This window comes from Sus scrofa, chromosome 11 (assembly GCF_054392235.1).
Source record: "Sus scrofa isolate SSC_HxYL_T2T_F1_AM1 chromosome 11, Sscrofa_HxYL_maternal_Yorkshire_Landrace_v2.0, whole genome shotgun sequence".
In the NCBI taxonomy this organism is placed as follows: Eukaryota; Metazoa; Chordata; class Mammalia; order Artiodactyla; family Suidae; genus Sus; species Sus scrofa.
The window spans coordinates 10,246,312-10,263,746 of NC_139393.1; the positions used below are offsets into that span (position 1 = coordinate 10,246,312).

At 42.6% G+C, this 17,435-nt stretch overlaps 1 protein-coding gene across 28 annotated transcripts in view; it reads right to left on the reverse strand.

Moving 5' to 3' along the window:
* STARD13 (StAR related lipid transfer domain containing 13) overlaps window positions 1–17,435 on the reverse strand; it is a 512,485-nt gene that overhangs the window by 83,644 nt on the left and 411,406 nt on the right. For 3 of the 28 annotated variants that reach the window (XR_014819177.1, XM_084981482.1, XM_084981479.1), the window contains exon 1: window positions 16,816–17,047. The exons of 23 other annotated variants lie outside the window; for them this stretch is intronic. Coding sequence is in view for 2 of the 5 variants with exons in the window: in XM_084981478.1 (XP_084837604.1) it covers window positions 16,780–16,783 (4 nt within the window). In the remaining 3 variants the exon portion in view is untranslated. Of the gene's footprint in view, window positions 1–16,779; window positions 17,048–17,435 lie in introns of those variants that run through there. 2 more of the 28 variants (XM_084981478.1, XM_084981477.1) reach the window with 1 other exon arrangement.

Genomic DNA, 17,435 nt, shown 5'->3' on the forward strand with positions numbered 1-17,435 from the left:
ACAGCCAAAAAAAAAAAAAAGATTTTCAAAGTTCCTGTAGTATATTTGCAAGAGGTGACAGCAGGTCCATTTATAATTCAGTTGGAATCGCCAAAGTGACTTTATCTTTTAACATTAGCATTTAATGGCTAGATATACCTGATTTTTAGTTATAAAAGAAGCAGCAAGGAAGAGAGGGAGGGAGGGGGATGAAAGGAAGGAACTATAGCAATAAGCCATCCTCTTAAATTACTCAAAATACTGTCTTCTGGCTAGCACTTAGATGCTCAGTCTAGCACTAGTACTCCAGGACTAGTACTAGTACTCCAGCACTAGTACTCGGCTGCGGTAAACAAGCCTCTTTCTAACCAAGAAAGAACCTGTTGTTTGGCTTTCCTGCTATATCATTTGGTGCCCTTAGTATGGACAGTTCCTGGTTCACAGCTATTTATCAAGTCAGAAATTATGACAACTTTCTCAATTTTATCTTTATAAGCACAATTTTTTTTTTTTTTTTTGCTGGGCACAGTTCCTCTCCCATCAACAAAACGGATCTCTGCACCCTTTACTCCCCGCCTTCATCCTGTCCTAGCTGTGCTGGATTTCGAGCAGGAGTCCAATGACCATCATCGACTAAAATGACCGTCTTCACGCTCACCGCTCTTTCAACCTCAACCCACTCTAAATCTCTTGAAATACGGTGACAAAAATGATTATGTCAAATCTAACTCTCTATTTATGGTACTTTAAAATCTGGCTTCCCAATCCCTACCCCGGGGATAAAACAAACTTCTCCCTGTCCTAGGTACCCTGTGATCACCCAGTAAGTTCACATTAACCCATGAGTAAATATTTGGTGAAAGTTCACTGCGGCTAATGAATGCCCGCTTGGGCTTCATTTTGCCCTGAATTTGTTTTATTTAACAAATATTTTATTTTATTTTATTTTATATTTATTTATTTATTTTTTTTTTCGTCTTTTTGCTATTTCATGGGCCGCTTTCGCGGCATATGGAGGTTCCCAGGCTAGGGGTCTAATCGGAGCTGTAGCTGCCAGCCTACACCAGAGCCACAGCAACGCAGGATCCGAGCCGCGTCTGCAACCTACACCACAGCTCACGGCAACGCCGGATCATTAACCCACTGAGCAAGGGCAGGGATCGAACCCGCAACCTCATCGTTCCTAGTTGGATTCATTAACCACTGCGCCACGACGGGAACTCCTAACAAATATTTTAAAGATTTATTGAGATAGGCACAAAAGCAAAACGCCAAATGTTTTTAAGACTGTGGCTCGTAGCACCATCACCATGATACACCAAAAATAGAGGATCCAGTTGGAATATCGCACTCATTTCTCAATATGCCCGATATAAATAACATACTCTTTTAAAACATCCGAGCATTCAAAACAAACAAAAAACAGCGTTACTCCAGTGCATTATTATACTCAAGTTTCCAAAAAGACTTTGGAATTTTGTAAACAATTTATAAAGTATATTTATTTTAATAAGTTATGACATAAACAGGTGCTAAAATGAAGACGTTAAAAAAAGAAAACACTGTAAGCCATCAGAGAACTCCTGATTTTCAACTTTCTAGATGTATTTTTCTTTAGGAAGTTTTGATGATTGGCCCACCACTGATGATCAGATTGTAAGCTACGTAATTCTGAAGGCCTTGAATTAAAAAAAAAAATTCACTTAGTTATAGTTCGTCTATTGTTTCCAGGAGGTTCATAAAAACTCCCTTTTAATTTTTTTTTGAAAAAAAAATATATTTGGGAAATTAGAAAAGAAAAAGAGAGCCTATAAAAATCCAAGACTTTTATAGAATAACTTTTTTTTGCTCTCAAGGAGTCAAGAGATGCCAAATAAAATGATCAAAGTGACCAGCTAGCTGTGTGACCTTGGGCATAAAACTTAAACCTCTAATCCATTCTTCTTGCCAATAAAACGAAGTCTCTTGTAGCGCTCTAAAAATGCTCTCATTTGTAAGATGAAATGTTATTCTCACAATGTATGAAATCAGTGAGGCCAATGCCTCTTTGGAACCATGTCCCAGGTCTCCCGAGAAGATAAACTAGACCTAAGTTCTGGCCCCATGACTGCAGACCACAGCCAGTCCCTGGCGAACGGAGGCCAAGAAAACCCATGTCGATGCTGTAGGAAAGTCAAGGTTGGTCTAACACTGTTGCTAGGAGAGCATCCTTGATGAGCTCTAATCCACATGCTCCGTATGAGTTCATACTGTGGTCTCTGACATAGCCAGCGAAGCATCTTGAGAAACCACAGTCTCAGCTGCTGTGTCTTTGTCCTGGACATCAACCCCAACTGCAGTTCTTTTTTTTTTTTTTTTTCATATTTTATTCTTACATGGACCACTTCTGATCTTTTTCTGTCTTGTAATCCAATTCTAGTAAAGATAAGAAGTCAGACAGGATTCCGACTGTAGGGAGAGGAATAAAAGTGCATTTTTAAAGGCAGTCAGTTATGACATAAGACGATTACTAAAATGCCTGTGAATCAGCCAGGGAATCTGCTCAGGGAGATGGGAGTTAAAGCAAACAGTGAACGGGAGTCTCTCCACGTTTTAGCAGTTCCCACAGCACCTGTCGCCGTGTTAGGCGCACACTGCTGCGGTAAAACTTGTTTTGGCAACTTACTGAGAAGTTATTATTTAAAAATAAATAAGAGAAAAAATTCCAGAGCTTATGTAGGCTCTGGGCATTCTGTAGTTTGATGAAAGAGAAACATTTGCTGTGATCGGAGTATTTACTAAACAGAATAAGCTCCTTAGAGGCGAACAGTGTACTGGTAGCCCTGCCACCATCATTCCTTCATTTGTTCATCCTCATCTTGCACGCTTTTATCGGAATTTGTCTTCTTTAAAATGAATACTGTCACTGGAATACTGCAGTTTTCAAAATGCATATTCATGTTTTTTCTGACACACATCGCATGAGGAAGGTTTATAGGGCCACCACATTCATTAGATTCTTCTTTTAATTCTTTTTTTGTTGTTTTGTTTTAGGGCCATGCCTGTGGCATGTGGAGGTTGCCAGGCCAGGAGTCATACAGGAGCTGTAGTTGCCAGCCTATACCACAGCCACAGCAAGGCCAGATCTGAGCTGCGTCTTCGACCTGCACCACAGCTCACAGCAATGTTGGATCCTTAACTCACTGAGCGAGGCCAGGGACTGAACCTGTGTCCTCGTGGATGCTAGTCAGATTCATTTCCACTGAGCCACGACGGAAAGTCCTTGTTCTAATTCTTACATCACTCAAATATTCTGCTAGAGGGCATCTGCATCGTTATTGTTGCTACTGTGTGCCAGGCATTGATGCTCAATCGCTTTATGCTCTCATACACAATGGCTCATTTGATCGTCCCAACAACTTCTAAAGTGGTCACCCCCATCTTACGCAGGAAGAAACTAATGCTCACAGAGGTTAAATAAGGTTCCAGGGCCACACAAGGGGGACGCCATAAGGCAAACCACGGGCTTCTTCCCCAATCCTAGTCCTTGTTCATAACTAAATGGGAATAAGTGATACAGCAGGGCTCTTCCAAAAAAATTGTGAAAAAAAGGTGGGGTATAAATTACAAATAAAAAAGCAACCAAAGGAAGGAAAAACATTCACTCACATAATTTCCCCATTTATTTATTCATACCCTAATCAGTCATTACAGACATATGTCATCACTGCACTAGACAATCTGAAGGGCAGAAAAAGAAAACTGATCAAAGTGACGGCTGTCAGTGATGAGAAGGAGGAGAAAAGCTGACTCATCATGCAGTATTTTTCTAAAGGTCTTGACTCCTTGGGGAAGGTTCTAGGAGGAAACACTAGGGTTCTGCCGAGGAGCTTGAGAAAAGACGAGGAACAGGAACACTTTGGAAGAGCAGCACCATTTTCACAGGACACACACCAAGAGAAAGCCCAGAAGAAGCGTTTCCAGGTGTGATCTCGCACCTTCCTGACTGTCTGAGACAGACACCACCATCACCACACTGGGGGTGAGCGGTAGCCAGGTGTGCACACAGCCAGTGACAGTACCCACATTCAAACCCAGATCTGTCTGAGCCTGAAGCCTCCCGCCTTCCCCGGATGCCATGCTGCTCAATGTGGTCCTGCTGCTGTGCTGCTGCTGGGCAAGAGCGCGCAGCAGGCTAACGCAGAAACGAAAAGGAGGGCCCTAACGTGAGGGGCAGGGGGAGAACGTACACCAAGCCCTAAAACGAATAAGGAGACGTATCTGACAATCTGCACCATTAATTAAATTTAGCTGCCTACTAGCTAAGGAGCTGCAGCTCCATGGTGACTATCGAGCCAGTCAGAATTTCTAATGGTGCTGATAGGATTGATAGGATTGATAGGATTTTGCTTTTCCCCTCTCAGAGCTGAAGCAAAAAGTTCCTCTAAAGCCAAGGTTGTCCTGTTGATTTTTTCAATTAGTAAGCAGGCCAGAGTTACCTCCAGGATTGCTGGAGCTTATTTTCACTTATATAGGGAGAAAGAGAGAAATCTTCCCAGGTAGAGGCAAGAGCGCAGAAACACATGCTTCCTGGCCCTTCTTGCCTCAATCTGGGCTTCGAGTCAATGGACTTAACTCAGCAGAAAAGCCACAGGAATGGGGCAATGAACATAGCCCATGCCTAATAACCTGATAAATGAATGAAAATTTGATGACTCTTGAACCATAATTACACTTCACTTTTAAAAATAGTTGTGATTGCTAACAAACAATATTAAGTATTACCTTAAGTGAGATTTTGAAAACAAATCTTTTTTTCTTTTTTCTTTGTTTTCCATGTGCTGCAGGACCCTATCTGCAGCACATGGAAGTTCCCAGGCTAGGGGTCCAATTGGAGCTGCAGGTGCTGGCCTACACCACAGCCAGAGCAATGCGGGATCCGAGCCACGTCTGCAACCTCCACTACTGCTCATGGCAACACAGGATCCTGAACCTACTCAGAGAGGCCAGGGATCAAATCTGCATCCTCATGGATACTAGTTGGGTTCTTAACCCTCCAAGCCACAACAGGAACTCCCTTGTAAATAAATCTTAATTTAAGTATGAAGGGCTAGAAATATCCTGCTATAAAATCCAGTTGACTAAGGAGACTAACTTTTCTACTTTAAAAAAAATGTTTAAATTAGGAGTTTGGGATTAACATACACACAGTTTTATATATAAGATAAATAACCAACAAGGACCTACTGTATAGCATGGGGAACTAAATGTTTTATAATAACCTATGAGAGAAAAGAATCTGAAAAAAATATATATGTAGATATAACTGAATCGCTTTTCTAAACACCTGAAACTAATACAGTATAAAGCCACTATACTTGAATTTTTTAAAAAAGCATTTAAATGGATTAAGATGTGGTACATATATACAATGGAATACTACTCAGCCATAAAAAGAACAAAATAATGCCATTGCAACAACATGGATGCAACTAGAGATTATCGTACTAAGGGAAGCAAGTCAGACAGAGAAGGACAAATACCATATGACATCGCTTGCAGGTGGAATCTAACATATTGCACAAATGACCGATCGACAAACAGAAACAGACTCTCAGACATGGAGGACAGACTTGTGGTTGCCAAGGAGGAGAGGGGAGGGAGTGGGATGGATGGGGAATTTGGGGCTAACAGATGCAAACTCTTATATTTAGAATAGATAGGCGACAAGGCCGTACTGTATAGCACAGAGAGCTATATCCAATCTCCTGGGGTGGATCATGACGGAAAAAAATATATTAAAGAATATGTCACACATACACATATTCTTTAATATATTATTTATATGTTTATATACATACACATACACACGTATATGACAGATATATATATATATGACTAAGTCACTGCTGTATAGTAGAAATTGGCACAACACTGTAAACCAACTGTAACAAAAAAAAATTTTTTAAAAAGTATTTTGATTGCGTCTTAACACAACCCCTCCCCATTTATGTATCTTGTAAATATAGATTTTTTATGGTAAGACAACGTAACATAGGTTAACCAGCATTTAAGTTCAAAAGTACTTAAACATCACTTGAGAGTATTTAAAGTACTTAACAGAATGAAAGTGTGCCGACACAAATTAGATATAGTTTGTATGCTTGTTAGTAGAAAACTTCAAAAATGTATAATGCTTTCTTAGTTTGGGGCAGAATATAGGATAAACTCAAAACAGTGAGGAATTAAGATGAAAAGAAAAACTGTTCTCCACTCCCAGATATGAGCTTCTTTGGAGAAAGTAAAAAAGGATTTTTTCTTTCTTAATGAGAAATGAATGATAAGCTGCTCTTAAAAAGGAAATTATATAGGCTGTTAGTCATTTTAAAAATGACCATAGCTACCATAGAGACTTTGATTCACATTTTTTCTGGTGACACAGCCCCCTCTTGTATAAACATATACACATACCAGTATGTTATGTGAACTGCAATCTTGTAGTGACTTCAAGGAAAAACTTGTTTTTCTAAAAGAACTCATATTTTCCCATGCTTCTTCACTTCTTGTGCAAGAACTTTTTATGAGATTCGAGTAAACTGTGTTTTATTTATTTTCCTTTGTTCTTCCCTTCTTACTGGAAGAGAACATTATCTGGATGTAATCGTGTTCAAGGAGACTACATTATGACTAAGGAGACGATTTAAATCAACGACCAACAATTAGGAAGGCCCATCCTGCCACCCCTTCAGATACGGCAGTGTAATTTTACTGGGACAACACATTTCATTTCTTGTAATGCAAGAGATGAACCCACAGGAAGGAAGGCTATTTCAGTAGCCTCCAATTTTGTCTTTGCAGATTTAGCCTCTTTTCTAACCCAGCCAACTAAACTTGAAGTTCTGTAGTGGTGGAAACACAACGTGAAAATCCTTGGCCGACGTCATCCGAGTCCCTGAAGACTTTGTTTTTCTCGCAGCTTACTACCCCTTAACTCGCCGAAGCACTGTTCCTATTCACTGAACTGTCAGCAAGGCTGTCTGGTGTTCCAGCCACCTGGAGCTGACAAGTATTTTCCTAATAGGAAGGATGCCATAGCAACTAGATGTGTGGCATGGATACGAACTGGGAAGGTGCTATAATTTCAGGTGGGAAAAAGACATACAGCACCCACAACAGTATTACGCCAAAGAGTGCCTTGAAATTCCACATTCATCATTTTTGAGGACTAAGTTCTTTTAGACACAAGACTGCAAGTGACCCCCGCTCTGAGAAAAAAGAAGACAGTAATTAAGACTGGAAAGATCTCACATTTCGAAAATCTTATCTTTCGTCCAAGCAATGGCACCTTAGACAAGTAAATGAACCTCTCTGAACATCAGTTTTTTCATCTGTAAAGTGGGGATAGGAGTCCTGCCTCAAAGGACGGCTAAGAGGATAGCATGACATGATGTCTGTACTGTGGTTGGCAAATGGAAAACACATAAATAATACCTTGTATCATTAGGTTAAGGAGAGAGGCAGTGAATATTTATAGGATGCCAGAGAAAGGGTCTCCGAAAGAGGATACAGATGTATGGATGTGAAATTTTTATTTGTGTTTGAGTATTTTAAGTATTTTTAGATAGTTTAAGAAATCAGTTGTTGGGCCAGGATTCAATATCAGGATTGGATACAAGGTGCCCTCACTTAAGCTGCAGGCCTGCTGGTGGTTCCTGAGGGAGCTGGGAGTTGTAGGGCACTGGGAATCATGTGCCCATTCTCCTTTTCAGGACTGCCCTGTGTCATGAGGTACATGCACCTGCTTGAGAACATATGTGGACATATGCGGAATACACTGCTTACTTTTTTTTTTTTGTCTTTTTAGGGCCTCGGGGGTGGCATATGGAGGTTCCCAGGCTAGGGGTCGAATTCGAGGGACAGCTGCCGGCCTACGCCATAGCCAGAGCAATGCCAGGTCCTCGAACTACCAATCAAGGCCAGGGATGGAACCGGCATCCTCATGGATATTTGTTGGATTTGCTTCCACCGAACCACAATGAGAACTCCCCCATTGCTTACTTTCTGGGGCTGCACCCGTGGCACATGGAGGTTCCCAGGCTAGGAGTCCAATCAGAGCTACAGTGGCTGGTCTACGCCAGAGCCACAGCAATGCGGGATCTGAACCACATCTGTGACCTACACCACAGCTCACAGCAACGAAGGATCCCCGACCCACTGAGTGAGGCCAGGGATCGAACCCACAAATTCATGGTTCCTAGTCAGATTTGTTTCTACTACGCCATGACGGGAACTCCCCCCACTACTTACTTTTAACCAAAACAACCCTCCAAAATGGAGAAGCAACTGAAAGATTCCTGTAGAGAAACCATGAAGAGAAGACAGTACCAATTAACAGCTCAAGAGCGGTCAACAAGAAAGTGACAAAGCTGTGATTTCTCTCCCTCTGGTATTGGCAGCAATTACATCTACCAGTTAAGAACAATAGAAATATGTTTAAACCAGATAAGAAGTCAGCTGCAATAGTTTAACTGTCTGGAAGATTATTTGAAATAAAGATGTATATAATTGTTGATGAACTTTGGCCTTTATGATCTGAAAGAGTTAGTGATAGTGGAACATGTATATAGTTTACAAAGTACAGGTAGATACCTTGAAAATAACGGCTCAACATCTTGTTATTGATAAGCATGTACATTCAAAAGAGCGTGGGGCTACCGTGCTAGGGAACGTGAGGGCCGACTCCAGTCCCATCCTTCCCAACCTTTCTTTCTCAACAAGGCCCTCGCTGTATTTGCCCTGCACTCTGGGATCAACTACCAGGCTGCTGGGGGCCCCAGGTTATCAGATGAAGCCTTAGGCTACTACAGGCTCAGCCAGCCCAAGGGCTAAGGGTATTCACCTTTTCAGCAGACCTATATAACCCATTCAGAGCACACCCACATCCATCAGCTGTACCTCAAGGCACACTGGTAGGAAATTCAGTCTTACAGATGATTTACATGCAGCTAATTTTTGGAAAAATACAACTATTTGGTTCTAATTGAATCAACTCTATAGAAAAGGGAGAGAAAGTTGTTTTTTTTTTTTTTTTAATATGGATCTTGGAGGCATCAGTCCAATAAAATTTTAACACAAGTGGGCTTGTTGTGAGAAGTTAAATATTGTGCTGCCTCCTTCTAATCTGATAAAGGAACACATTTTATGTATTTAGAAAGCGTCTCTTTCCTCTGTTAGGGGGCACACTTCGCTTCTGCATGTCCAGCATTCAACACAGCACTACTCATACAGTTAAGTGCTAATATATGTTTGCCCAACAGAAAAAAGAAAAAAAAGCCACAGGTAAACTAAACACTGGCCATCAATCCTTATATTCATACACAGGAAGGTTCTTTTCCTATTCCTCCCAGCAGCTAGTCCAAAACCTTGCCACTGATGACCAGTTCCCAGCCCTCCTCCCATGCTCTTTACTTGCTCTTGGCTGATTTCACCTCTTCCTTTGATGAGGTCATCAAGGCCATCCTACAAGGCTGTCTTCACACCAAATACATGGACCTGAGTCACTCAGTGGAAACCCACGCACCCCCACCCCTGCCACGTTGTCTGTAACCTCTTCCGTATTAACCAGACTCCCTCGTCAGGGAAGGATGCTTTTGTTGAAATAGCTCCTCTCTTTCCTCCTCCTCCTTCTGCTCAACACTGGCTCAACTACAGAGTCAGCTCTTGAGCACTGCAGGCGCATCTGCACAGAGCCTCTGCCTTTTCTGTAGCCTCCATTTGAGACCCTCTTACTTCAGAATCTACAGACACCCTCTGTCATTCGCCGTCATCGTCATTCAGGTCCCTTCTTTAAGAGGCCACCCCCTGCCACCTTTTCACAAAATTTACCGCCTCTTGCTCACCTGCATACAACATTGCCCTGTTTTATTCATTCTCCTTATCAACTGTAACTCAAACGGAACATTTTTTTGCTTATTGTCTGTCTTCTGTACTAGATCACAAGCTCTCCGAGGACAGGACAATTTCCCTGCTTTGTGTATTGATAGATCTCTCTAGCCTAAAATTCAGCCTGACACGCAATGGTACCCAGTTCATAACTCTTGACCCCTTGGAGGGTTGCATGGTCCTGGATGGATGGGTTACTGCAGGGGACCCACATGCGGTACCATCACTTCCTCCCCAATTTAGCCTTTTACCAGAACATTCATCCTAAGTTTAAGTTAAAAATCACCAGGCTCCTCCCAAGTCGTCAAGAGCCATGCATGATTTACGAATGACATCTAAAAGCCTTCAAAGATCTAGCTCTGATCTCCTTTTCTAGCCCTATTTCCTGATGCAGCTACCTCCCCACACATCCTGAAGTCTAGCCATGCTGGGCGCACTTTTCTTCAAACTGAGCACCCACTATTGTTATTAACCATTTTCTGTTTGTTCAAGTACTTGCAAGGCTCAAAGAACACCAGACAGAATGCCTCCATCACACAGGGGCTCTTTTCATGGAGTGATGTATGGCTAATTCGAGAACGTGGGTTTCACCTGCTTGCTGGGTTTCTCCTCCCCAGGCTGTCTGTAATGTACATAGCTGCTCACTGGCCAGGCCGGGTACATACGGTCCAGGAGGCAGGATAATAAGCACAGGTGGAAAGAATGGTTCTCAGGAGATGGTTCAACTCATTGTTCTCTTGCGAGGAGTAGAGAACCAATAATTTCAACAAGCTTTCAGAGCATAATCTTCTCTGAGGCTACAGAGTGAGTTTACATTCTAGACTCACGAGCAACAAATTCAGACAGGATCCTTTTGGCCTTTGCAGACTGCAGAGCACAGGGTCTCCGGAGGCCCCTCTGCAGAGGCTGAAGGGCAGGGCATGCCCACCTTGAACTGCTTCCTCTCTGGTTTGCTGGCGGCACGCACGCCCTTCCTTGGCGAGCTGTCAGCGCTCTCATCCACCGCTACCTCAGACAACCAGTGTGGCTCAGCTCAGGCTGCAAAACGGTCCACCATCACCCCTGCAAGTGGAAGCCGCTGGCAAGGCGTCAACTACCACGCCGGCCCCGGGAAGGCGCTTCTCGATCTTGCACAACTTGGCCAAGAAGGAGGCTTCAAGGAGCTTCCCTGGTCATCAAGACTTGGCTTTCGTAGAGTCACCACCCCCCAACCCAGGATTCCACTTCTCCCTGCTCCCTCCCGTGACCCTCTGACTTCACCCTGGGCTTGGTCAAGGCAGCCCCTCTGGGGAGTTGTCTATCACTGTGTTTGTATTCCTTTTTTTTTTTTTTTTTTTGTCTTTTTCTTGCCTTTTCTAGGGCTGCCCCCATGGCACATGGAGATTCCCAGTCTAGGGGTCTAATCAGAGCTGTAGCCACCGGCCCACGCCAGAGCCACAGCAACACGGGATCCCAGCCATGTCCGCAACCTACACCACAGCTCACGGCAACGCTGGATCCTTAATCCACTGAGCAAGGCCAGGGATCAAACTCACAACCTCACGGTTCCCAGTTGGATTCGTGAACCACTGCGCCACGACGGGAACTCCTCGTATTCATTTTTGAAGCTGGCACTCCTTCCCCATTTACACAGTGAACTCTGGGAAGCAGGGACTTGCGTTACTTATGGGGCCATTGAGAAACATCTTTAAAGGCGGTCCATCTTCTCTGCCCCTTGAAAACAAGATGCCAGGCCCACTGAGGACACGTCCCACCCAGCAGGAGTCCTCTGAATGACCTCTTTACTGAGGGCTTCATGGAGGGGCATTATTAGTGGGGATGCCTTTCAAGGATGATCCCCAAGAACTGCAAGAAGGAAAAGTCTTCCCTCTTGAGCAAAGAGGTAGGCAATGGCCAGCAGATCTCAGAGGTGAGGCCCCTGACCAGCTTATCAGAGACGGTGTAAAACAGAGAGCAGTGGTGCTTCCAAGTCAGCTCGGGGTTCAACGGACCCTGTGATCCTGATTTGACAGAAGATTATTTCCAGTATTCCTGTGATTTATCTTGATGTAACTTGCAGAAACTATTATGATAAAATGGCTTTACTTCTGCCAGTTATTCTATGCAGAAGAAGATTAAGTCAGGGATTATAAAAAGCTTTCACAATTTACATAGTTTTCTTTGTAGTCATTTAACGCGTAGACTCAAATTTTCCCTTTTTAACTGTTTTTTAACCTCAGTTCAAGCGAAAAGTTAAACCAGTGAGAATTTCCATCTTTCTCAGTGACAGTCTGTTTTTTAATAAAAGTGGGTAAGACAGGACTTTTAGGCCTCTCTTGATGCTAAGATTATTGTCCCCTCGGAGAGTTTTAAAACCTTAGCTCCAGAAGTTACCTTATCAACATTTTCTAAATTAAGAAAAGGAAGAGTAGTAAAATTAGCAGTCTGGTAAGATGTTGCAAATGTGATTTCTTCAAGTATACCCTTAGTTCTTTGAAAAGTATCAGGTCAGTACACTTTCATATAATTGATTAGGCAACTTTTAGACTATTAAAAACTTTATTATGATCATTAAAATAATGCTAGTATCAACTTACTTGCCATTTTTCATATTACTTATGAATAATATCATGTTAACTGGCTTTGTTCAGAAATCTTTATTTTTTATTTAAATTTTTTGTTTTGTTTTTTTTGTTTTTTCAGGGCTGTACCTGCGGCATATGGAGGTTCCCAGGCTAGAGGTCTAATCGGAGCTGTTGCTACCAGCCTACTACGCCAGAGCCACAGCAATGCCAGATCCAAGCCGCGTCTGCGACCTACACCACAGTTCATGGCAACACCAGATCCTTAACCCACTGAGCGAGGCCAGGGATCGAACTCGCCACCTCATGGTTCCTAGTCGGATTTGTTTCCACTGTGCCATGATGGGAACTCCCAGAAATCTTTATTTTTTTTTAACCACTTTCTTAAGATAATTTCCTAGAAGGGGATTTACTGGATAAGAGAGTCTTGATAAATGCAACCAAGCTGCTTTTCAAAAAAGATGATGACATTTTATTTTTAAAACACATCTAACAGAAAAATCAAGGCTTTCTCCAAATAGGGACAGTTGATTGACAGCTTTAATTTTTCAGTGAGCTAAGTGTAATTCGTAGGACACAGATAGGACTAGTAAGTTAACGGTTTGTCTACTGCGGATGACATACACAGCTTTTCTGGCCTGAAACAGTCGACCTGCTCTTATACTATCACGGTCAAATATTCCAGACACACAAATGGGTACCGAGACTCTGTCCCAAGAAGTGTGCGATGATAGTGTACCACGCACGAGGTAACATTTTCAGAAGGATATGGAAACACTGACTAGTTCATTCATTCAACAGACATTACTTGAATACCAGCCAGCCAGTTATGAGAAACTATCACAAACACTAGGGAATCCAAGAAACATGGAGCTTTCCCTGCCTTTGAGGAGCCCACAGAGGGAGAGAGAGAGATGTAAACAAAGAATGTAGTAGAAGAAGATAAGAACTTTATTGGAAGTTTATCCTGTGGGAACCATGAATGAAGAAGCTCCTGACGCTGTGGAAGACTAGCAAAGCTTCAAGGGCTGGTGATGTTTAAGGCAGGTTTGGAGCATGAAGAGATGATCAAAAGTAGTAGAGAAAGAATTTAGTGGCGCTCGGGGACTGGAACGAGCAGAGGGTGGAGGTGTGAGAGCACATGGAGCGAGCGTTTGGGGCAACAGGCGGGCAGGGAAGGAGGCAGAGGATGGCAAACTGGCCAGTTCTTTCCATGAAGGGCTCTCGATGTTCAAAGGAGGGAGGAGATCAGAAAGAGGGTTAAGGAGTTGCTGCCGTGGCACAGCGGTAACAAACCCCACCAGGACCCATGAGGATGCGGGTTGGATCCCCGGCCTCACTCAGTGGGTTCAGGATCTGGCGTTGTCGTGAACTGTGGAGTAGGTTGTATTCACGGCTTGGATCTTGTGTTGCTGTAGCTCTGGCACAGGCCGGCAGCTACAGCTCAGATTCGACCCCTAGACTGAGAACCTCCATGTGCCGCAGATGCGGACCCCAAAAAAAAAAAAAAAAAGGAGGGTCAAGAGAAGCCTCTGAATGATGAGCAAGACTTGTTAAGAAAGGGAGAAAAGGAATATTCCAGGAAGCAAACAAATGACTTTAAGGTTTTTAAAGCATTTTCACATATATTATGCCACTTGACCTCCATAACAACCTTAAGTGATAAGGTATACATACCGCATCATATTACATATTCTCATACTGTAGCAGAAGAACTATGAGTCGGTGGGGTTAAGTGACTTGCCCAAAGTCACACAATCGAGTGGCATGGCTCACAGGGCAGCTGCGCTTTAAGAATTCAAACTCAGCGAACAGTGCCCACAGGGATGGTTTTGTCTGGAGTGTAGTGGTATTAGCAGCTGAACTTGGCAGGTGCGACTTCTGACTTCTGACTCCTGATGTCATCTGCACTATACTAAGCTGTTATATTTATCACTTAAAATGAAAATGGTTCAAAAATGAGAATACACTAACAGCTCCTATTTTTTAATATTGTATATACTGTTGCTTTTATTGGAATATTTTAGAGATTCTCTATGTATACACACAAATATCCATATCTTATATGAAGATGAGTATGATTTATTTGAATATGATATATATGTCTATATAAACGTTAGAAAATATTAGGTGACAGTTTGCATTATTATCCACTTACTGGAATTAGGAATTCTAAAAATTATGTATATTTAAGCACACCAGATCAGGGCAGACTGCACCCATTTTAACCTAGCTTCTACAACTTCAACCTGTTTGAGAGAATGCCTGTTATTTCACAATGCAAGGAACTGTGATGAGAAAATCAAACGATAATTACAAACAGAAAAAAGATTAGTACAAGTAGCTTCAAGAGCAGGCTACTGCAAGCAAAAGCATCACTGTATAAGATTACAGAATTTTGTTTTCAGTGACCAGAGTTTTTCAGCTTTTTCAGTCTAAGGACACAGAGGCAACTTGGTAAGTGACATACATGCTAAAAACTAACAGCACAGGACACAATATAAATATCTTGCTGACATTTGAAATGTCTCTGGGCGTCAAAGAGATGGCTGGAGTGATTCGCTGTATTTTTAAGCAGTGACACAGATTTATTAGAAGGTTATTCTTTTCCTCAAGGTTGCCGAGGTAGGCAGCATAAGAGGAGCGGCTGAAATCCAAGGCTTCTGACTGTTACCTTGGTCCCTGCAATAAATTCAAAGTGTCTTCATCAGGCCTGACAGGACACTGTCAGAAATTGGCAAACATTCTTTCACACATTAGAAAAATGGGTCTGGATGCTATCCTGTCACCTGTCAGCATATGTCAGCGCATGTGAGCTCAGCACTCGCAGAACATACTGGCGGGCGTATCTGACCCTCACAGACAGATAAGGTATACATCACAGAGAGTATGTTCCAGAATCTCCAAAAGGCCGTCTCGCACACATCTCTAAACAACTGCATAAGCAGAAGCGAGTCTACAGAGAATTCCGTCCACTGATATTCTCTCCCCCCGCCCCCTTAAATCTAGACTCTAGAAACAAGTTAAGCTTCTGAAAAGACAGTAAGACAAAATGTGCAACTTTCAGTTTCTGACTGCCCGAATAAGACAAGACATCAACGTGGCATTTATTACGAAACGTGTGGAAAGGGGGCCCTGTAGAAAGCGTGTGGTTGCTCGGAACAGCGCCACCTCATTCAAAGGTGCCAGGAACACTAACGAGACCAGGATGTCAGCAAAGGCAGAAAGAGATCAATACTCGGCCCCACTCGTACTTGTCCCACCACCGGGCACTCTGCTGACTCTATGTAAATGAAATCAATCAGCAAGGATTTCTGTAAATGCAAAAAACAGTTGTCCTCTAGACTCGGCCCGAAGATAAATGATTCCAGACGTTGGACGGCAGCCACTTTCCCACACATGCTCTGAAGTTCTGACATCCATATTGGGCCATAACACTGAGTGGTTTCTGCTTCTGCCAGTTTACGGCCTGTGCTTCTTCCACTTCTGGTTGGGACTCCACGGCTTGCTAACGCCAGCACAAAGTAAGTCCCTTTTCGCCTGTGTCAATTTTAAGAGAACTGCCTTTTCTAACACAGGGGATCCTGTGATCCCCCTCCAAACTTTCTGCTACTGCTTGTGTAAACGTATCATTCCAAATCACTGCTTTAGATCTCTTTGGAATGAGACACATCCCAGCCTAATAAAACACATGATATGGGACATGAAATGCAGATGTCTTAGGTGTAACACACAATAACAAACAGCACAAGTCCAACTTTGTTTGAAAACTAAGACGTTTGAAAATGTATTAAACATATCCAGCAGGATTGTTTTCTATGGCAGTTTATAAAGAAGATCCAGACGCAGCTTTCTTTAAAAACTATGTCAACACAATAACATTAGGAGGAAAGGCATATAGAAGTTTAGCTCATGTTCACGGCTATTTCTGCAACTGATCTCAGGGAGTTAAGTACCCAATAGACAGCATTTTCTGCCAGCCTCTCACATCTGAGAGGACACTTTCTCGCTCAGTTGCCTTTGAGGAAAGATAAAGGTAATTCTGCCCATAGTTCAAAAAAATAAGAAAGAAAACCTGATATCAGTATCTTTACACTAACTGAGATAAAACAATTTTCTGAGGTTAAAGTAAATAAATCTTACTGTAAGTTTCAAATGTTTTTAAAGTGAATAATCAAAAGGAGAGCCACTGCTTTAAATCTTAAATCAAATTCTTGCTACAAGATCGTCCCTCTAAATATCAAGGACACCCAAAGAACACTTTATACACATCCATAACACAACTCCCAGTATAAATAGGAAATAAGTGTTGTCTTACCCATGCCAGGGCCTCTTCAATGGAATACAAACTTACTTTGTTTAAAAACGTCCTTAAGCTGTGCTGTACCTTTGAAACAAAACCATTCTTGTCTTCATTTCATTTTCTGCTTTCTTGAAAATCGCGTCTCTGAAACTGACAGATGGTGCATCTGTCGCTGAGTGTTTCCTCTTGGTTATCTCTGCCAGCTAATATTTCCCCCGTGCTTAGCTGTTGTCAGTGAGACTGTTCCACATCCTTCTAGCCTGGTCAATGCTGTGCCTGGTCTGAGGGTGGTTTTGGCCCCGCCTCTAGCTCTAAGAGAAAAATGAAAACTCACAGCTGGATTTCCTATAAATCCTCTCCTTTAAAACTGGCTCAGTAGCTACGGCACGTACCAGAGGAAAAAAGCTGCTGGTCTGTCCCAGACCAAGAGGGGCGATCCTCGTTTAGGGGTCTCCCCCGGCAAGGGTGTAGGTTATATAACAAATCCCATGGTAAGTTGTCCTCAAACTTCAGAGGACAGGAGGGAGGGTTTTCAACCAGGCGTAGCTTTTTCCATGCCTACAGAGACTCGAAAGATGCCCATGACTGAAACACACACACACACACACACACACACACACACACGCATGTGCCCATGACGGGATAACTTTGAACATGTTAAAATTATGAAA